Source organism: Tachysurus vachellii, chromosome 16 (genome assembly GCF_030014155.1).
Source record: "Tachysurus vachellii isolate PV-2020 chromosome 16, HZAU_Pvac_v1, whole genome shotgun sequence".
Lineage (NCBI taxonomy): Eukaryota > Metazoa > Chordata > Actinopteri > Siluriformes > Bagridae > Tachysurus > Tachysurus vachellii.
This window is the reverse complement of record NC_083475.1, coordinates 6,216,442-6,239,863: the sequence shown is the minus strand read 5'-3', so window position 1 is coordinate 6,239,863 and position 23,422 is coordinate 6,216,442. Positions and strand designations below refer to the sequence as shown.

The 23,422-nt window shown below is 41.9% G+C and overlaps 1 protein-coding gene across 2 annotated transcripts in view; it reads right to left on the bottom strand.

Moving 5' to 3' along the window:
• The window catches only part of rab3ip (RAB3A interacting protein (rabin3)), a 35,132-nt gene that overhangs the window by 6,948 nt on the left and 4,762 nt on the right, over nucleotides 1-23,422 (bottom strand). The window contains exons 2-8 of one of the 2 annotated variants that reach the window (XM_060889711.1): nucleotides 22,302-22,385; nucleotides 21,489-21,758; nucleotides 16,693-16,879; nucleotides 5,056-5,151; nucleotides 4,320-4,397; nucleotides 3,837-4,040; nucleotides 3,439-3,567 (exon numbers count right to left, since the gene is read on the bottom strand). In XM_060889711.1, coding sequence (XP_060745694.1) covers nucleotides 3,439-3,567; nucleotides 3,837-4,040; nucleotides 4,320-4,397; nucleotides 5,056-5,151; nucleotides 16,693-16,879; nucleotides 21,489-21,733 — 939 coding nt within the window. In that variant the 5' untranslated portion in view covers nucleotides 21,734-21,758; nucleotides 22,302-22,385. The remainder of the gene's footprint in view (nucleotides 1-3,438; nucleotides 3,568-3,836; nucleotides 4,041-4,319; nucleotides 4,398-5,055; nucleotides 5,152-16,692; nucleotides 16,880-21,488; nucleotides 21,759-22,301; nucleotides 22,386-23,422) is intronic. The other variant, XM_060889712.1, reaches the window with a different exon arrangement.

Below are 23,422 nucleotides of genomic sequence, written 5' to 3'. Positions count from 1 at the left end.
GAACCCATTTTGGCCCATGACCAATATTTCTGGTAAATACGGGGTCACTCTCCTCAAAACAGCACTCCCTTGTTTTGCGGTTATAATTCTCTTTCAACTACATTTGTTTTTCTTCAACCCTCCCTTTCAGGTCTGGGTGTAACAAATCCAGGGTGCATCAGAGTTTCCGACCACACAACATCTCTGCTGTAGATAAGCCTGTTGTGGTCTGAGGTGTTACTCTGTGGCTGAATAAGACCCTGGCTAATTTAGCTTTCAGTAATCCCTCTGCGTATTTTCTCAACATCTCTTTAAAAGTCTTTCTGCTAAGCCATTGCTAAAGCCATGGTAAGGTGTGGATGTAACATGAAGTATTCTAACTCCTCAAATTCCTCACTCTGAAAACAAGTGCCATTACCTGAAACTATAAGTACTGGTAACCCATTGTTAATGAAACTAATGCCTAGACAATCAATTGTCCTGTTTGATGTGGCAGAACTCACAGGATAGGCATCAATCCACTTAGAATGTGCATTGATGAGGATATAAATCATTCTTCCCATGAATGGCCCCGCATTGAAGGGATGAAGTACAGTAGGGCCACTGCTGGATTCTGCCTCTTCTCCTGGCATGTATTACACATTTTTACCAGGTTCTCCACATCCTGGTCTAGCTCTGGCCACCACACATAACTTTGTCCTAGAGCCTTCATCCGGGACACCCCAGGATGACGCCGATGCAATTGTTGATGCACGTCTCTTTGGCCTGATCTGGGTACAATGACTCGTGCTCACCATAACACAACCGCTCTGTACACTCAGTTCGTGCTTCCTCATATTGTATGGCTTAAACTCAATCCATTCCTTCTTGTGGCCACCCTTTCTGTACCATCTCTATATCTCTAGCAAGAAATGAATGAAAGAAAGAAAAGGATGATCTCTTTTTCTGGGTCATAACGAGTTAAGACCTCCGCAGACTGCAGAAGTCTCTTTGAATGTGTGAATGCAGCATCTCGTTCTTTGTCCCATTTCCACTTTGTGTCCTCACACAGCAGTTTATGTTGAGGAGCTAAAACGGCAGAAACTTTTGCTTAGTCACATTTGAAAGAGTTGGTGCATTTTCAATGGCTCTTTACCTTCTCCGATACAGGATGGAAACCTTTAGAGTCCACTTTGTGACCCAGGAATGTCACTTCACCTCCCATAAAGGTGCATTTGCTTCTCCTTAGCCGCAGTCCAACACACTGCAGTCTCTACCACACCACTACCAATGTTTCTAAATGCCCCTGGTCATTAAGGCCCGTTATTAAAATGTCATCCAGGTAAATTGCCACATATGGAATATTGTGAGCTGATATATAACAGGACTTGAAGAGACCCCGGAAGGCAAAACCCTGTAAGTGAACAGCCCCCAATGTGTGTGCACTGTCACATACTCGGTCGATTCCTCATCTACAGCAATTTGGTGATACGCATAGCTTAGATCTAGTTTGCTAAATTTCTCTCCCTCTGACAAGTTGGCAAACAAGACTTCTATTCTAGGGACCAGGTACTGCTCAATTGGGGCAGCCCATTCTGCATGTCTGACTGGCTCTATCACATCCTCCCTCAGTAAATGCTCCAGCTCGGGCTCCACTTTTGCTCTCGTGGCGTATGGAACATTTCTTGGATTAAAATATAGAGGTGTTGCTTCTTTATCCACATAAATCTTCGCTTGCGGCCAGTCTGCCTAGTTCCTCTTTAAACACCTCGTCATGTTGTCTAAGTACATCTTGTCTGCAATGTCTGTACATTTGTGCACACCATATGATTTACTGAGATCCATTCTAATTCCAGTTCTTTTATCCAGCCTTGTCCAAGTAAATTGTTCCAGTGCCTAACACTACTTAACCCCAACTGTACCTGAACCCAATATCTCCACTTTTTGCCCAGTGTATGTTTTCAGCTTAATTGGGCACTTTTTTAGCTCTGGCTTCCCTTGACTACTACCCAGTTTATTAAAATCAGTTTCATTTATTAGTTACCTTGCAACATGTGTCCACCTGAAACTGTGTCTCTGTCTCATTCTAATGGCATGGGCATGTAATGGCAGGGCTCTCAAGTTTTGAAGACAGGCAAGCGTGACATCTCCCAGTGCTATTTTCTGATTGGCTATTGTGTAGTCTCTTTTTTTGATTGGCTGATAAGTGTCAGGCTCGACTAAGGACTCCAGAGGAGACGCGCTTGATTCCTGCCCGGTTCCATAGAGACAGCGGTGCGGACTGATACATTTTGGGCGCTGCGGCATATTAAATATATGATAAATAGTCAAAAAGTTTTTCTGCGTGAGAAATACGATACGAGATACGAAATGTGTGACTGTCACTCTCAATGTGTGACACTTGACAGCCCTGTAATGGTGAGGGCTGCTACTTATGGAAACACTGAGTCATCGATACAATACAAACACTTTCTCTTCTGAATCCTTTTTTTTCCTTGTCACTAATATGATGTGCCCTTTGGCCTTGTTCTTTGGCTTGTGTCCTCATTCTTCCCTCACCCTTTAACTGAGAAGATTCTTTGCTCACTAGAGATCTGCATGCTTTCTGAATATGTCCCTTTTTACCACATTTATGGCACGTTTCCGAATTAAACTGATACTTGACGACAAAGTGCTGCCACTCCCGCATCTGTAGCACGTTCGGTGTTGATCACCACACCCATGTCTGTTTGCTACCATCTTATGCACTTTGAGTGCCTTGTCTGATGTCAGCTCTGGTTCCGGTCAACACCTATCCCTCAGCACTTATGTCAGATTGTCACCATAACTGCAGTCTTGTGCTAATTTTCTCAATACTGCCACATAAGCCAACACTGTTTCTGCTGGCTTTCTGGACCTGGAGTTGAACTTGAAATGCTGGACAATCGCACTTGGTTTTAGATTGATTTGGAAATGATTCTTCCCATGATTGGTCCTGGCTATTTAATTAGCCGTGTTTGCATATAAAACTTGCCATGTTTTTTTTTTTTCTATTTTGTTAATTCCGTTTAGTGATCTCACTCAGTTCTCTTTTATCCTCGTTGCCATAGTAACACAGAAACAACAGTTCTACAACTATCTTTTTGACACACACATGACGATATCAATAACTAACCAAAGATAACAAAGAACATGCCCATTTTCCGGAGCGTTCGTTGCTTTCTCTGCGTAACCTTTTACATTCGATCACACTTACAATTACCTACTGCTGCCACCTAGTGGAAGACACCGGTATTAGTGTTTGTACAGTATGAAGAGCTGTTCTGTGTACATGAAACGACAAATGCAATCATTTATTAATGATTAAACTAGTATTTGGTCATAGGACTTAATATATAAGAATGAAAATCATATCTCTAATATTGACAGGGTGATAAAGGCGTGCACACTCACACACACACACACACACACACACACACACACACACACACACACACACACCTCACTCTTGCAGAATGTGAGACACGGGTAAATGTCCTCTCTGTAGACTCTTTCCAAGAAAGAGCAATTCCTCTCGAGAGTGGGTTCCTCCTTCCATGCCTTAAACTCATTGAATAGAATGGAATCCACCTGCATGTACAAACACACACACACACACACACACACACACACACACACACACACACACACACACACACACACACACACACACATATATATATATAATTAATGTTATTTTTATATATTATTATTACGAGGTGAAGCTTATTTTAACAGAAAACACAGGGGGAATAAATCTGGACTGGGACATATATGATGGTCACATGTCTACAAACCTGCAGGCACACACAGTGTATGATGAGTGTACAGAGTGTATAGAAATTCTACAGGTTTCTTGCCTCCTTGCAGTCACGTATGATGGGTTGTGGAGCGCTGAGCTCCTGCTGGCTGCCCAGCATAGCACTACTGGTGCTCTTATTGCGCGCATGGCCTTTCTTAAATGGCACCTTGGAGCCTGATGGCAGCTCCTTACACGGTGACGTTGGAGACGTGGACAGAACAAGAGTCTTCAGTGCGGCCACCTCGGCCTGGAGAACATCGATCTGTCGAGAAAAGCAGACGAGAGGAAAGAAAAACCCTTGTTGCATAATTTAGCTACTTTATAGTCTATATATATAGTAAATAATGTATATTTTGCATAATGTATATGTAATGTAATGTAAATAATGTATAATAATCATTAGTCTACAGTAGACGACAATGGTTCTGAAATATTAAATATTAAGTGCACGTTATCTTCCGAACTTTATCAGACAAACTTCTTCAATAAATCAAGTTTCTATGTGCTCACGCTAACCTTCAGCTTAACCACTGTTTCTCACCTTCCCCAGGGCTTCCTTCAACTGCTTCTCTGCATTGGCCTGCTTTACGTTCGCCTCTCGCACCATCTTGTGAGCTTCCTGTTGAGACAGCATCCATGTCAGACCTTTGTTCCTAGATTCCCACATTGCCATTATTTTCCATGATTCCCCACACCGTGAGCCGACCCAAGCCAGTCGAGCTTGCCTCTCTCTCTCTCTCTCTCTCTCTCTCTCACCCACACACAATCATTCAAAAGGGAAGAGCGTTAGCCAACATCTCTAGGAATGACAGTGGAGTCACAGGAGAGGTAGGAAGTAAGTGATGAGAAACAGAAATAGAAATGGAGTAGGAGAGGACATGAAGCCAAAGACCATGACAAAAGAATACATGAATAGGACAGAATAGTATAGTATAAAATAGAATAGAAAACAGCTACTCAAGCAGCTCATCAGCACATCGCCATTCTGACAAGCTAATCTTATCTATAAATCTATATAGTTTCTTTCCCCAAATCTGGTAGATGGTTCTTTCTAATAAAGTCCAACACAGCATTAATTACATACATTTTTACTATAATTAGACAACTTTTATCATTTATTTACATCCTTGCCTGCTGGAAATGAATTATACAAAGCTGAAGATGTGCTATGTCACTGTTGAGAAGCTCTGGATCTTGGCAGACACCACCACTAAAACATAAAAAAAAAAAAAAAAAAACAACAACCAACACCTCAAATCAAACGAAAGAAAACAAACCTCAAACAGGCTAGCAGTGAGTTCCTCCAGCTCCTGCCCCAGCTGGTCCCTGACTTTAGAAAGTCTCTCACACTCCTCGTCTTTTAACTTAAGCTCCTTGAGGCACCAAACAATGAAATGAAGACAAAAAGAAAATGGGAAAAATGATGAATGAATGAACAAAAAAAAAAAAAAAAAAAAGAGGGAAATGTGGGTTTTCTTTTTCTTTTCGGTGACCAGGAAATAAAAAAATAAAGAGACACGACTGGTCCAGGAGTGCGTTTGTTCAGATGAATCTCATTGGTGACACACAGTGGGTTGAGTTGGTCAGTAACACTAATGTCCACTCTACAAGAGACTCCACTTGATCCAGTTTCACTTTGTCAATGCAGAGCCAGTGAACGTACACAAACTCCATGAAATTATGTGAAATTATATTCATTAGTGAGATATGAATGTTAATGATGTATTGACATGTTGATAGAATCTTCAGTACTTTCCCACAGCATACAGTCTTCACTCATACAGCTAGACATTCATACCTGCTCCTTCGGTAAAGATGGTTAAAACACACCGAACTCGATGTCAATAGAGTCCATGAGGATGCCTCCACCACCAACAAGTCTAATCTTTTTTTGTTGCTAATTTGTATCCCAGCGCTTACCCTTTATCTGCTGGGTACGGTGATAATCCCAGATAAATCCTACAAACTACTCATTCTTGAAATTTATACCTTGCTGTGACCTTGTTCCTGATCTAATCAATTCATTTACTAGTAACTATTAAAAAAAAAAATTAAAAAAAAAAAAAAAAAAAACAGGAAATTGTGGGCAAGTGGTAGCTCAGTGTGTAAAATGTTAGACTACTGATTAAAAGATTGAGTTCAGATCCCAAGACCACCAAACTGCCTAAGTATTGTTAAGGATATTTGAGATACATGGCATAACATCCATGAAGGTCTACTGTAATAATATTCAAAATAAAAATCTACCCAAGAAGCTACAACCTGCTTGTGTTTAGGGTTTCCATTTGGACAACTTTCCAAATCCACACAAATATGGTTCATTGGTTTATAAAGATTTTGATGTGGTCATCCTAATTCCCTGATCCAAAACTCATTGAAAACATGGTATGATGTATGGATGAGAGTCTGAAAAAAAGGACGAGGACCGTGAAGGATCTGTAGATGTTGGTCTCAGATGCTCTGATCTATAATACCCTTGGGTACTCAGGTACCAATAATTGTGACATGTCTTTCAGTGTCTGAATGTCTTTAAGACAATTAATATTTACCACTTTAGAAATATCTGATCATCATCTTGTCTTCCTTTATTCAGCAATACTTCATCACACGCAAAAGTGATGTGGGCTTTGAATTAAACATCTAAATCCCTGCACCAGCATCAGACAGATACAACACAAAGCACCACAGATACACGAAGCAAAATAGAAATGCAAAGCAGTTATAAAGCAAGTAGCAAACAAATGGAAATAAAGTGCTAATGTAGAACCTTTACAAGACGAATCAGACAGGATTATGTGTCTAACTGCATTTCCTGAAGTCCAAATTCACACCCAAAAACAAGTTATACTTTTATAATATACAAGTTCCTTGCTCCACAATTGGAGCATCTTACAAAAGAATCTATGTCTCAATCTAACAAATATTGTATGGACACCATCTATAGAAAAATGCAGCCTTCCAGGTCCTGACAGAGACCAAGAGGTTTTGTTTAACCGCTTCCATAGATGATCTAGCGGACAGAGGGATCTGTTTGGCCCCAGCGATGAGCCTGCATGCAACAGATAATTTTGTATTATTGGTTTTGAACCCAAAGTTTGAAGTGACAAAATACGTGAACTTTTGCTTAACAAGAGTTTTCTGCACTTGAAGATGTTTTATCACCGAGTGCTACACATGGGAAACCCAAACTGCCCTGTACGCCATTCAGAACAATGTTGTCCACAGTCCACACTCTCCACTTTTTCATGGGTGGGGGAACAGGTGTGGTGGACACTGGGGGGAGGACAATACAGAGACCCCTTGGTGCTGTCTGTCCCTCCCCTGAGGAGACTGTACTCTAGGTATCTCTCTCCTTCTTGTTAGAAGGGTGAGTGGACCTAGATTTAGATTGACTTCTTATCCCATGGTTTACTAGCACTTGGAGCAGCTTTGGGAGGGGCCAAATGCTCTGGACCCTGGGATTTTACGATCCTAGACGCATTCAAAAAACTCCTGTTCTGCATCGGAGAGAAGGGCCGGAGCAGGAGGGTGTGGGGTTCTCTTTTGTGGCAAGCAGACATCAAAAGCCTCACCTTCTTTCTTTTAAAGATCACATCTTGGGGGCGCTAGTGGGACCTCGCTGAAGATGGCCGCTTAATTTGGTAGCTCTGTGCTGGTTCCCTTTTCTTTTTTATTTACCTTTGGTTAATCCTTTTTATGCTCAAAGTGTGTTGTACAATCATCGAACATTAATGTCGAAGAACGAAGAAACGCGTGATTTTCCACTTTTCACGTCCTCCCGGCCCTCCAGAAGCGTTAAGAAAAAACCAGCTGAGACGGAGGAGGCCTCGTCAGACCCAATGGATGCCATGTTGGCCGAAATTCGCTCGCTGGGAACCAGTCTGGGCAATATTGACGGTAGACTAAGTGCAATTGACAACCGTTTGGACAATATCTCTACTTCAGTTACCTCAATACAGGAAGCCCTTTCTAACTTATCCGGCAGAGTGGCGTCAAACGAGTCGCGTTTGACCGAGGCTGAAGCGAGAATCTCCACCGCTGAGGAGAGTATGCTAACACATGAGAGAAAAATCACATCTCAAGACAAAGATTTAGCATTACTCCGAGCTAAAGTAGACGACCTGGAGAACCGGGGCAGGCGCAAAAACTTGAGAGTCGTCGGCCTCCCTGAGAAGGCTGAGGGCTCTGAACCTATCGCGCAGTTTCTTACCAGAATGTTGCCGAAGTGGCTGGACCTCACAGCCGATCCACATTTTGAGATCGAAAGAGCTCATAGATCTCTCGGCTCTGCCTCGGAAGCAAACCGCGCTCCACGAAGTGTTCTGGTTCGCTTCTTACGTTACGCGGATAAGGAGATAATACTGCAAGCAGCGCGGAAAAAACGCAACATCAGCCATGAAGGGTCGCAGCTGCGTTTCTTTCAGGATGTATCTGCTGAAGTGCTGAGGAAACGTCGGGAGTTCGACGATGTTAGGAGAACGCTGTCCGCTCGCGATATGTTCAGAGGCTTCGCTTATCCTGCTAAACTTCGCTGCCTTCACGGAACACAGTTGCATCTTTTTTCCTCCCCAGCGGACGTCACAGAATTTCTGAAGGCTTTAGAGGATAAGTAATGTTCGGATACTGCAACATAGGCATAAGTTTATTAAGCTGAAACTTGTTTATCAGCACGCTCGAGTATTTTATTGTATTGACTTTTAGTAACCCAGGGATCACTTATTTTGAAGTGTTACCAAGTTATTTTGTTATTTTCTTTATCTTACTGACATCTTTGTTTTATAATAACTACAAGAAGATCGCTTTTGGTGAGGTCACGTGCTATTAGTTAAATGCTCACGCCTGGGACGTTGAACTTAGGAGATGGGAACCGGTCTTTAGCGCCCGCGCGCCCCCTATGGGCACCACTCTGTATCAATACTGGGTATGGGGTATCATTATCCTAGGCTCGGTACCAGTTGGGTACAGTTTCATTTCTATAGCTGTGCCTCGTCGTTTGGGGACGAGGCTGGAGGGCGGGGGGAGGGGGTTTGGGGTTCTGTGTGTTTTGTTTTGTGTATATAAATGCAAAAACTTCCTTGGTCGGTTCTACACATGTTTCAGATTTAATACAGTCTTAAGTGTTCAGTTTTTAGTTCTTTTGGTTATTCTATGACTACGCACAATACAGCCAGGTTTGTCACATGGAATGTTAAAGGGCTAGGACATGTGATTAAGAGGAGAAAGATACTAACCTATCTTAAAAAGCAGAAAACTACAATTGCCATGCTTCAAGAGACACATTTATCTGATTCAGAACATTTAAAACTAAAACAAGATTGGGTAGGACAGATATTTTTCTCATCCTGTAAAGCAAACACCAGGAGGAGGGGCACAATTATTTTAATTAGTAAACACTTCCCCTTTATTTTAGACCAACAGATTACCGACCCGGACGGAAGATATGTTTTAATTACAGGTACGGCATATGGTCAACCTATTGTCATACTGAATGTTTACGCTCCGAATGAAGATTCACCTGAATTCATGTCTAAAACCATACTTTTGTTTAACCAGTACTGTAAGGGCTTGGGAGTCTGCGCCGGTGATTTTAACTGTGTTATGGACCAAAAAATGGATAAGTCTACTTCAGACTCAGCCACTAATCTTAGATCATCCCTGGTCCTTAGAGAACTTTGCAATGAGTCTGGCATTATCGATGTCTGGCGAGAATTTAACAGGGGGAGTAAAGAATACACTTTTTACTCTAACCCCCACGGATCCTATTCAAGATTAGACTACATTCTGATTCATACCCAATATCTTCACGCAGTGTCTGCTTGCCAAATTGGTCCAATCATTCTGTCCGATCATGCTCCAGTCCAGCTGGATATGATGTTATGCGAACACAGGACTACAAAGGTCTGGAGATTAAATTCCTCCACGTTGAACGATTTGGCATTTTGTGAATTGGTTAGGGACGGATTAAAAAACTATTGGACAGACAATGAGAATTCACCTGTATCATCTGCAACTATTTGGGACGCTGCGAAGGCTACAATTAGAGGGCATATTATATCTTATAATTCGGCACGCAGACAGGCTTGGTCCAAAAAAAGACAGAACCTTGAAAAGGAAGTAAAAAGATTGGAGTGTCTACACAGTACAGTCCCTACTCAGACAAATTGGGCCCAACTATGTCGAGTCAGAGCTGAACTTAATCTGGATCACACAAACCATATTAAAAAGCTTATATTCCTTTCTAAGCAAAAATATTATGAATATGCAAATAAACCTAACAGATTACTGGCCCACCAAATAAAAAAAACACAAAGTGAAAGAACAATTAAGTCAATGAAGTCCCCGGATGGCTCAACCACATACAATGCTACTTCGATTAACGATTTATTCAGGGATTTCTACGAAACGTTGTATAAATCGCAAGTCACGGCTAAGCAATTTGATATTACCAGATTTTTAGACGGTATCCCTCTTATGACTATTTCCGAAGATGATAGAGTATTTTTGGATTCACCCCTGTCACCGGAAGAAATCTTCAGTGCAATTCAATCTATGCCCGCCAATAAATCTCCAGGTCCTGACGGATTCCCCTGTGAGTTTTACAAAAAGTTTTGGCCTGAACTCTCTCCTATCTTAATGCCCGCTCTTCAAGACTTACTAGACCATGGAGTGGCTCCCGAGTCGTGGAAAACGGCGTCAATTTGTTTAATTCCGAAAAAAGGAAAAGACCTTCAAGAATGCGCCTCTTACAGGCCAATAAGTCTCCTGAATACCGATTATAAAATACTTGCTAAGGTCCTTGCTCGTAGGCTTGAAACAGTATTGCCATATATCATTAAGCCGGACCAGACAGGATTCATAAAATCACGTTTTGGCACAGATAATATTCGCCGACTCTTGAACATCATGGATTCAATACATGCACGTAAACTCCCTGCCCTTATTATCTCCCTGGATGCGGAAAAAGCCTTCGACAGAGTCGAATGGGATTTTCTTTTTGCCACTCTCAAGAAATTTAACTTAGGTCCTAAATTCACCGATTTGATAAGATTGCTTTATACTAATCCACGAGCTACAGTCACTACGAATGGTTTGATCTCGAAACCCTTTGTCATAGAAAGAGGTACGAGGCAGGGGTGTCCTCTTTCACCCCTGCTTTTCGCCCTCGTAATCGAACCACTGGCTGAATCTATAAGGCAGTGCCAACATCTTTCTGGTATAACGGTGGGAGATGAGGAACATCGGATTTCTTTATATGCAGATGACGTACTGCTGTATATTTCTGAACCAGAGAAGTCTGTTCCAGCAATATTAAAGTGTATTTCAGAATATAGTAGCTTATCTGGATATAAAATTAATTTGTCAAAATCCATGGCGCTTTCCCTTAAAATTTCTGCTCCAAATGATCTTTCATCTCTCTCACCCTTCAAAATAACTACTGTTGGTTTTAAATATCTTGGCATATTCATCACACCATTATTTACAGATTTATTTAGAACGAATTATGCCCCTCTTCTGGATTCCATTAAAAAAGACCTTAACACCTGGCGGACACTCCCCATTTCTTTTCTGGGCAGGATTAACGTGATCAGAATGAATATTCTACCTAAGTTTCTATATTTGTTCCAATCCCTACCATGTCATTTACCAAATGTTTTCTTTAAAGACATCAATAAGCACTTTTCTAAATTCATCTGGAACCACAAGATGCCTCGAATTAGTTTTAACAAATTAATGAACCCAAAGGATAAGGGAGGAGTCGCCTTACCGAACTTTCGTCTGTACTACTGGTCAGCACAGGTGAGGCATATGGTTAGTTGGTACAATGAAAGGACAGACTCTAGATGGCTTAATCTGGAAGCAAGGGCTTGTGCTCCTCTCCCAATAAAATTTCTGCCTTTTATTGCAAATACCAAAAAGCTTAAATGTACCTCAACAAGTTTCACCATTTCGAACACCCTTCAGACATGGAGAGACATTAAACTGTATCTTAAGATTCCAGCTGAACTCACACTTTTCTCACCTATTGCTTTTAATCCTGACTTCCCTATATCTCTGCAAAATATCGGCCTTTCAGTCTGGTCTAACTTAGGGATCTCGCAATTATCTTGTTTCTTTTCAGGCGAGGCATTAAAATCCTTCCAAGAAATATCGCACCAATATAGTATACCACAGTCCCATTTTTTTAAATACCTTCAGCTGCGTCATTTCATAAAACCTCTGTCCGACAATGGTAAGCTGAGACGTGATCTTACTGACATAGAACAGGTTATAATAAAAAGCAATCTCTCTAAGGGGTTAATATCTAAAATATACAATGCTTTGGTTGATACGTGTACTTCCTCCTTAGAGGGGTTGAAAAAAGTGTGGGAAAAAGACCTGGGCCACGGAATTGCCGATATGGACTGGTCCACCATATGTAACAATTTGTTCCCTAAATGTACATCTTTGGGGATTCACGAACTCAACTACAGATTTTTTAACAGAGTTTACCTTACACCTTCTCGTTTAAGAAAGATTTACAAAGACTCCTCTGATCTCTGTTTTAATTGCAAGAAACACAAAGGTACATTCCTTCACTGCTTCTGGTATTGTGACAAAATCTTTTCTTTTTGGACTAAAGTACATCATTTTTTACAAAGGCTCCTTAAGTTGAAATTTTGTTTCTCACTGGAATTGTATCTGCTGTATAGTGGAATTGAGACTGTGTTTGACTTCCACACAAGACAACTGTTTTTAAATCTGGTGTACCTGGCAAAGAAATGTATATTGTTATTGTGGTCTTCTCCTCAGGTACCTTCTGTTAAAATGTGGCTGTCCCAAATGTCCATATTACTTCCACTTGAGAAACTCACTTATGACATACACCAAAAGTCTAATGACTTTTGGCAGATATGGACACCTCTCTGGTACCACATTAATAACCTCTCTTGATCCTCTGTGTTACAGTGTGCATTTTGTTATTGGCCTGAATGTGCTCTCTTTTTTTTTCACCTGATTGTCCATTTTTAATTGCTTTTTATTGTATACTTGAGACTGTATCGCTATGTTCATGTACATCTGAGTAACCGACCAATAAAAAAAAAAAAAAAAAAAAAAAAAAAAAAAAAAAAAAAAGATCACATCTTTGTCTAATCGCCTCAGTGAGTCTACTGGTGCATCGAGGTAATCTAATTTCTCTCTGTCCCCGATGCTCCATAGGTTAAGCCATAGAGATCTCTCGCCCACAACGGTGAGAGCCATCATAAGGCCGCAGCTCTGCACAGTGCCACATGAAGTGCGTGTCTGTAATATTACCAAATTCCTGTAACATTACCGAGTGCCCAGCTCCACCAAAAGCTCTGCTTGATAGGCCATCAGCATGCACACCTCTGATGCACACCTTCAGCTCTTATCAGTGTAATAATGGTGCTATTCATAGCAGTCTAACTGCTAGTGCTAATGCAGATAAATATCAGAAGTCGTCATTCTGAAGGCAGCCGTACAGTTAGATGATGTAGAGCAAGATGTAGAGTCGTGTGGTGAGACGCTGGGAGACGAGATTTATTAACTTAGGGATATGAAAACTGTCAGATTTAGCTTAGCAGCCAAGTTGCTTCCTCAAGCACCTTCATACTGCTGACCTGAACTTAATCCTCTACCATTCTTTCACAGGAGTCTTTCTTATTTCTTCCCAATCACATGATTAATTCCACAGCATCCTCATAATCACAGCTTGCCAGTGAACAAAATCAGACTGGTATACAGTATAGTTATAGGTGTTAGCAAAGCTAGGCTGTAATTTTGTCAGGTTTTGGCAGAACCGTGGAACAAAACACTTTGTGTCCTTTGCTGTATTTTGAGCTTTAAAGCCATGGTGATGTACGACTCTCTTAGTGATAAATGCACATACATCGGTACTTGATGCTGTAAATTACTTCACCACTTCCTTTATTTTCATCTTGGGGTTAAGTTGAACTTTTTTGGACCAAAGTTTGTTCCTCCCTAGGAGTGAATGTGAGCCTTCCTCCTAAGCATCTGTGTGGATCCATTTGCTTAAAGCTGTTTAGCTGTTTGAAAGTTGCTCTTAAGAAGGAACCAGACTCTGTTTTTTTTAGTGAGGTCTAGCCATGAATTTCTGACTGTTTCTACATTTACTGGTGTCACATTATTAATAGTATTATATCTCTATCTGAATTACATAGACATTCCTTCAAGTTATTCTAAAACTAATGAAACACATTCTTCACATGTCCTTTCTAGGGTATTAATCGGAGTAGACAGATGTGTTTTTGTGTGATCCTATTACATTTAATGGTTTGTCTCCTTGCAGACTAACACAAAGCCATCAGTGTTAGGGCCTGTATTAGGACTTCATCCTAGACTACTCTCTCTATACCATCTGTCTCTCCTCAGTACTGTTTGCAGCTTTACCAGACAGATCACATTCTCCATCATGCTGTATGACAGATACACTGTAAATCTCCTTCTCCCACTTCCTATATGTTAACGCCTGGCCTACATCCACACTGATGCCTCTCATAAGCTTTGGGGATTAGGGGCGCACTGAGAGTAAGCAATGCCGTGCATCGTGTAAAAGCCAGCAGTCCAAGTACAAGAAAAAGCAAAGAACGTGTCTCAGCATGCTGATACCACATAAGGGATGATAAAGGATGCGAAAAAGGATAAAAATGAGATAAAGGAAAATGACACTGATTAAAAAAAGGATAAGATGATGATATAACTGGCTGTAATATATGAATGATAGACTGAGCTGGTGGTGGTTTTCCACAGGCACAGATACCACAAACTGGCCAATAAACCTGTGGGAATCTCCCATATCATATGGGAATAGTGTAATAATGCAGTGGCACTTGTCTGTATATAATTTTATATCTTGGTCGTTTTCTTTTGCTGCGATCTCTATGCTTCTGTAACGGTGCGAATGTCCCCGCTGTGGGAAGAATAAAGCATTATGGGCCGATTTCTGTCTTTACTCAATAGCTCTTTACCACACACATTTCCTATTCACTCGTTACCGTAAATAGACGCTTGACTCTAGTGCTAAGAAAACGTTTTTATCTACAAAGCACTAAACGAGTCATGAATGTATGTTTCTGTTAACATACATACACAGAATAAGTACTGAGTTTATTCTCGAACAATAATCCAAACAGAAAGTGTGAAAGCTAAACAAGGGCATGAAAAGGTAGAGCTATAAAACTGCCTATTTGTTATCGTGTTATAAAGTTGCTATAAATTATAAATCACCCTGAACAATGTCATGCTGCTCTTCAGTGATACTTTCGTTCCAACAGATGGTTAAACAAAAAAAAAAATTCAGCACTTTCTACCAGCAATCTGAGCCTAGGGGGGGAAAAAAACAACGCACAAACACACCGGAGAAACTGTTACTGAGCAAGTTCTCATGGCTGAACACTGACACCAGACTCCAAATGTGCTTGTATTGCATGTGCATGTCACTTTCTGGCTGAATACAATGTTTACATTGTCTAAGGAATAGGTCTTTTTTTTTACTTGCTTAGAATACATTAATAATTTAAAGAACTGTATGTGTGAAATCTCCCACTGTCACTTCAACTATAGTATACACTGTTTATAGTTAACTATTATTTTGTACAACCTAAGAGCTACTAATGTCTCAGTACACGTGTACTACAGCAGCACAAGAATTTCTTTGTATACAGACATTTAAAGACATTTTTTTTCACCTAAGGTGCCTGGCAAAAATAAAACCTCGTGTCCAGGCAACAATATGAGAAAGCACTCTATATTGGTCTTAGCCAGTCTTCTCTGTCTCGCCTTCAATTAGTCCAAAATGCTGCTGCACGTCTTTTGATCGGTGCAAGGAAAATGACCATATACCATATGACACCAATTTTGGCCTCACTTCACAGGCTGCCGGTGTATTATACGGTTTCAGTTTAAAGTGGTATTATTTGTTTTTAAATGGTCAGACCCCGACATACCTTACCGAACTACAGTCCTGCCTGTTCGCTTGGTTCAGCTGATCAAATGCTTCTTGACACCAAAAGGTCAAAGAGGAAGCTTAGATGAGACTGTGCCTTCTCTGTTGCTGCTCCTAGGCTATGGAACAATTTGTCTCTGCACATCAGACAGGTACCCACTGTTCCCTCGTTTAAAAACCGGTCGACGACGTAGTTCTGTTCCCTGGTTTTTGTTTAATTCTGAATTATTGCTGTTATTATTTTATTTTGTTACTATTTAATTATTTTATGTTTTAAAGTGTTTTATAAATAAAGATTTATTATTATTATTATTATTATTAAAAGATTATTATTTAGGGCTTTAAACTTAAACCAGCATCATTTCTTCTGTCAAATGTATCTCAATTGTTTCTGTAAAACCTATTTGAAAAAAATTGTTTCATTCTAGCTGGATCATAAATGTTTTGGATTCAGATCATTTATCAGAAGTACTGGGAATGAGGCACACACACACACACACACACACACACACGTGCGTACACACTCGCACACACACACGTGCGCACACATGCACACACGCTCTCACACACACGCTCTCACACTCTCACACACAAACACACACACGTGCGCGCACATGCACACACGCACGTGCAGACGTGCATGTTTACACACTCATTCACTTTGTGGGGAAATTCAGCATAAACAACGACTACTGGCATGTTTTTGGGAGGTGGGAGGAAACTGTAGAACCCTAAGGAAACCCACATGGACATTAACCTGAGCTCAAGTTCTAACTGCTGCTGTTTTTTAGTTAAACATCTAGCACGTTAGTGATTACTGATGTTTTTGCATTTCACAAAATATCCTTGTAAATAATTATTAAGATAAAGGAATAGACTGTAGTGTATAACCAGAGTGAGGATGTTTACTTTTACAGGGATAATGAACTGGATTTCACTAATCCCTCACCTGCTGGGCTTTGGCCAGCTCTTCCTTCAGCCTCTCGTATCCCTTTTCTCTGACTTCCATCACAGAAGGGCTTCTGAGTCGTGACAGGCTGTCTGTGCTCAACGGGTCCTCGCCATTATCGGCCAATGAGGCGCTCCCGTCACCTGGTCCCGCCTCCTGTGAGGCTGAGCCCTCTGGTCCAGACATGCTGTGGAAACAAACAGCACAGGGTTCATACACATTAATCAGCAGGACTGAAATCTGACTAAAACACAAACCTTTTCCACTTTCAGTGATTCAGTAGCTACAAATTACATTTGGGGGATATTAAAGAGCTTTGAATGAATCCATCAATGTAGAAATGTTAAAGCTTTTTATGTGGAGTTGCATATTGGAGACCCCTTGGTTTATTTCTTTTATATATTTTATCATTTTGCGTATATTTATATCTTCTTATGTATATTTAGTTCTCATGGCACATATAGTAATATTTGGAAGACAATCTTTAAATGAGTGGTCAGTTCAAAGGAAATCTTCTCGTGAAATATAACACTTATCCAACACACGGTTACAGGGAACATGGAGTCTGTGTGTGTGTCTCTCTCTGTGTGTGTATGTGTGTCTCTGTGTGTGTCTCTGTGTGTCTCTGTCTCTGTGTGTGTGTGTGTCTCTCTGTGTGTGTCTCTCTCTGTGTGTATGTGTGTGTCTGTGTGTGTGTCTCTCTCGGTGTGTGTGTCTCTGTGTGTGTGTGTGTCTGTGTGTGTGTGTCTCACTGTGTGCGTGTGTGTCTCTCTGTGTGTATGCGTGCGTGTCTCTCTCTCTCTCTCTCTGTGTGTCTCTGTGGGTCTCTCTCTGTGTGTGTGTCTCTCGGTGTGTGTGTCTGTGTGTGTGTGTCTCTGTGTGTGTCTCACTGTGTGCGTGTGTGTCTCTCTCTCTCTCTCTCTCTCTCTCTCTGTGTCTCTGTGGGTCTCTCTCTGTGTGTGGGTCTCTCTCTCTCTCTCTGTGGGTCTCTCTCTCTCTCTGGGTCTCTCTCTCTCTCTCTCTGTGGGTCTCTCTCTCTCTCTGTGGGTCTCTCTCTCTCTCTCTGGGTCTCTCTCTCTGTGTGTGTGTGTGGGTCTCTCTCTGTGTTTGTAGGTCTCTCTCTCTGTCTGTCTCTCTGTCTGTCTCTGTCAGAGAGAGAGAGAGAGAGAGAGAGAGAGAGAGAGAGAGACCCAGAGAGAGAGAGAGAGACCCACAGAGAGAGAGAGAGAGAGAGAGAGAGAGAGAGACCCACAGAGACACACACACACAGAGAGACACACACACAGAGAGAGAGAGAGACACACACAGAGAGAGAGACACACACAGAGACACACACACACACAGAGAGACACACACACACAGAGAGACACACACACACTCTCTCTCTCTGTGGGTCTCTCTCTCTGTGTGGTGTATGTGTCTCTGTGTGTGTCTCTCTCTCTGTGTGTGTGTGTCTCTGTGTGTGTGTCTCTCTCTCTGTGTGTGTGTGTCTCTCTGTGTGTGTGTCTCTCTCTCTCTGTGTGTGTGTGTGTCTCTCTCTCTCTGTGTGTGTGTGTCTCTGTGTGTGTGTCTCTGTGGGTCTCTCTCTGTGTGTGGGTCTCTCTCTCTCTCTGTGTGTGTCTCTGTGGGTCTCTCTCTCTCTCTGTGGGTCTCTCTCTCTCTCTCTGTGTGTGTGGGTCTCTCTCTCTCTCTCTCTGTGTGGGTCTCTCTCTCTCTCTCTCTCTCTGTAGGTCATGAGCTCAAATCCCAGCATTTCCAAGCTGCACGTGAACTTGTAAGCACAAATAAAGGTAAATAATTGATTACCAAACTACAGGCCTTTTAATTGTACCCATGAAGATGACATTTAACCACATTAAAAAGTGTGAACTGTGAATAAACACACAGCTCCAGAGTGTGTGTGCGCATCAGTCTGACCACCTCCACAGATCTCTGGCTGGAGATAAATGTAATTTAAACAATGTGTTCACATCAGCCTGCAATTACACAGACGTGATCCACCCACAGGAAATGGCATCACATTATTAGTTTTTTTTACTCTACAGCAATTAGACTCTACAATTGCTGCGAACACATCATGTCGCTGTTCATGTAGGACACAGAGGTGGGAATCAAGCAGACCGTTGGAAGAGGACATGTAAGTACAGGCTACAGAAGAAAACAAGCTCTCGTGATCCTGTTCCTGCCACGTTCACAGCTGGCTGACTTCCTAATGATTTGCACATTGTGTGGGAGAAATCAGAGTTAATCACCATGAGCCTTACACCACAGCGCATGTTTAAATTCATACTTCCCCATGCACTGCTAACAGAAACACACTGACACACTATATGGCCAAACGGTTGTGCATCCCTGAACATCACACTCATATGCTTCATCTGATATGAACATCTCATCCCAGATTTATTCTAGATGTCAGAGAGTGTCTGTGGGGATTAGTGATCATTCAGCTACAGGAACATTAGTGAGATCAGACACTGATGTTGGAGTGTGTCTGTGGGGATTAGTGATCATTCAGCTACAGGAGCATTAGTGAGATCAGACACTGATGTTGGAGTGTGTCTGTGGGGATTAGTGATCATTCAGCTACAGGAGCATTAGTGAGATCAGACACTGATGTTGGAGTGTGTCTGTGGGGATTAGTGATCATTCAGCTACAGGAGCATTAGTGAGATCAGACACTGATGTTGGAGTGTGTCTGTGGGGATTAGTGATCATTCAGCTACAGGAGCATTAGTGAGATCAGACACTGATGTTGGAGTGTGTCTGTGGGGATTAGTGATCATTCAGCTACAGGAGCATTAGTGAGATCAGACACTGATGTTGGAGTGGGTCTGTGGGGATTAGTGATCATTCAGCTACAGGAGCATTAGTGAGATCAGACACTGATGTTGGAGCGTGTCTGTGGGGATTAGTGATCATTCAGCTACAGGAACATTAGTGAGATCAGACACTGATGTTGGAGCGTGTCTGTGGGGATTAGTGATCATTCAGCTACAGGAGCATTAGTGAGATCAGACTGATGTTGGAGCGTGTCTGTGGGGATTAGTGATCATTCAGCTACAGGAGCATTAGTGAGATCAGACACTGATGTTGGAGTGTGTCTGTGGGGATTAGTGATCATTCAGCTACAGGAGCATTAGTGAGATCAGACACTGATGTTGGAGTGTGTCTGTGGGGATTAGTGATCATTCAGCTACAGGAGCATTAGTGAGATCAGACACTGATGTTGGAGTGTGTCTGTGGGGATTAGTGATCATTCAGCTACAGGAGCATTAGTGAGATCAGACACTGATGTTGGAGTGTGTCTGTGGGGATTAGTGATCATTCAGCTACAGGAGCATTAGTGAGATCAGACACGGTGTTGGAGTGTGTCTGTGGGGATTAGTGATCATTCAGCTACAGGAGCATTAGTGAGATCAGACACTGATGTTGGAGTGTGTCTGTGGGGATTAGTGATCATTCAGCTACAGGAGCATTAGTGAGATCAGACACTGATGTTGGAGTGTGTCTGTGGGGATTAGTGATCATTCAGCTACAGGAGCATTAGTGAGATCAGACACTGATGTTGTAAGAGTCAGGAGGTCTGGGGTTCAGTTGGTGTAATCTCCAACATTAACACACCATGACTTTATGGAGCTCAGGTAATTTGTGTTCAGGTGCATTGTCAGGTCCATCTGCTGTATTGTATACAGATGCACTTTCTATACATTTATGTGCTTTAAACCTGGTGCCAACAGTGTGGATAAGAACCACATTTCAGATTATAGAATCTGAAAGTTTCTGCTTGCCACAGTTGCCTCAGCTTGTTCATTGGGATTAATACAAATAAATTTAAACATAAGACTAATATTAAATCTTAAAACTGTTTATTCTACAGTTCTTATATTTCTGTAAAGCTGTTTTGAGACAGCATCCATTGTTAAAAGCGTTATACAAATAAAAATACATTTAATTGAATATATGATTGTTGGCATGTTGCTGAATTTATCGTTGCAAAAATAATGACAGTAAAATGAACAAATCAATGCAGTTACTATTCAGATGTTAGGTTTTAATAAAACAACTCACTGACAGTAAGAATTAATTCATTCATTCATTCATTCATCTTCTACCGCTTATCTGAACTACCTCGGGTCACAGGGAGCCTGTGCCTATCTCAGGCGTCATCGGGCATCAAGGCAGGATACACCCTGGATGGAGTGCCAACCCATCGCAGGGCACACACACACACACACACACACACACACACACACACACACTCTCATTCACTCACACAATCACACACTACGGACAATTTTCCAGAGATGCCAATCAAACTATCATGCATGTCTTTGGACTGGGGGAGGAAACCGGAGTACCCGGAGGAAACCCCCGAGGCACGGGGAGAACATGCAAACTCCACACACACAAGGTGGAGGCGGGAATCGAACCCCCAACCCTGGAGGTGTGAGGTGAACGTGCTAACCACTAAGCCACCGTGCCCCCCGTAAGAATTAATGTTTTTTAGTAATATCCTTTAAGCTGTAACTAGTGGAATGGCAAACAAAGAGATGGAAGAGTACATAAAACATGTCTTTTTCACTTAGTTCATCACAATCCCTGGTGCCAACACTGACTCTTGACCTGAATCTGCATGATATTATACATTGTGCTGCAGCCACAGGATTGGCTGATTGTAAAACTGCATGAATATGTGCAAGTGTATATAATTTCATAAATAAATAAATAAATAAATAAATAAATAAAATAAAATAAAATAAAATAAAATAAAAATATTTTATCCTAAATATTACCTGCCGTTGTGTGGCTCATCGTTGTCCAGGTCTCTGGGAGCAGGGTAAACCGGCTGGGTGGGTAACTGGTCAACATAGAGAGTGTTAGGAGGGCAGGTGTTCGAGCTCAGGGAGTGTGTGCGGTACAGGGTGCTGGGCGGCGCGCTGGGCTTCGGCGTGTGCGGCTCGTTCACGCCATGCAAGTCCGGCGTGGTGGGTGATGCCAGGTTCACCTCGTGGAAACCTTCGAGGGGTTCGCTGGCCATCGTCTCAGAGTCATAGCATGCTTATCTGGGCATAAAGAGAAATTCGAGTCAGTAAAACCACTGATTCGTTCTGGAAAGTTCTTAAAACATGTAGAATTATGTTTATAGAGCAACTCCAACATGTACAAGATGAACAGGGATACACTTTTTAACCGTGTAGCTGATTTATCACTGAGAATTTCAATACAGGGGGATTGAGTTACTGCCTGCAACCCATTTGTTGTAGTTGATGTAGATCATCAGCTCCTCTCTACCAGCTCCATCAGGGGAAGAACCAACGCAGGACCACTGCTCACTGGATGTTGCTTGGGTGATGGATTATTTCCGAACATGTGACTGGAGGAAGGGACGGACTAGTACAAGCGAATCAGATTCAAGTTACTTGCCCCTGATGGACAGGGCTGAGAAATGCTGACACAATGCGACCGATGGTCTACAGTCACTATACACTAAGATTCTGCACCAATCTATGATCATTTATATAGGTAAATTAAGGAGGCCTTGGTTGTACTACCACACAACCAAACTTGCAGGTTGTAACCAAAATAGCAGGAAAGGGTTTGTGTACCATTCTGCAGAATGTGTTTGCAGTCCTTCAGACATGTCTCAGCGGAGCAGCAGGAAGCTCGTCATCTCCTGGATCTCTTACTACCTGAAGACACGGGAATAAACAGAAAGTCGGACACAAAGTTATAGAGACACTTTACACAACCTGAGCAGTACTGGTCAGGCTGTCGATGTTTAACAGTAAAGCGGCACACAGGAGCGATGCAGGACTTCACATACACACACATTCCTAACATGATGTCACACCCAAACACACATTCCAAAGATTAATCTCAAGAGTCAATGAAAGAGCCGTTCATTGTAGTGTTTACTAAAGGAAAAAAAACAAACAGCTGATACGCCTGCTTTTGACAAATGGCGTGGCCTACTGTCTATCAACCCGGTTGCTATGACTACAGGCTTGCCGTTGGCCAAGTGCCCGTCTCGCCCCTGACACCGCAGAGGTGTGTGTCAACAGAGAAGGCAGTTTTTCAGCATACCAAGTGTTGATACAATCTGTCTACATTACTGTGAGGACAAAAATGTAATTAGCGTTAAGAAATAAGTGTTCAGCCACTTTTCTTTCTTTTTTTTAATATACCTCGAGCAACGTGCTTTGTTGCTGTACTTGTAAATATGAACAAAAAAGTATGTATCCATAAGCATACGATAGCAACCATGCTGAAGGTGAAGAAGCTTCCTAAAGTTCTGTAACAAGACGCCAGTGGAAAAAACTACAGAGCCGTTACAAAGACCGTAAACCTCCCTATAAGTACTAGCGGTTTGATAACACATAGCTGGAAAGTTCACAGAACCACAGCTAACCATCCCTGGACCTCACACAAGATTACACAACACGCTCTCAGAGGAATGGTAAGGAAGGTATGAAAGAAGGAAGCAGTCACTCAGAAAGAGCAGCAGAACCACCTGGAATCAGCAGGAACATTAACACGGAGAACAATAAGTGACGGACAGCGGAGTAATTATCTCCATTCCTACACCTCACACGCAGAGGTGTGTGTCTAAAAGGATGTAAACAAAACATCTTTAGCTAGAATTCAGCTTGTCGTGTTTGGAGAAAGAAGGCTTGTATGTAGGATCCCAAGAAGGATCGTAGCCACAGCGAAGCGGGTTGGTGGGTGC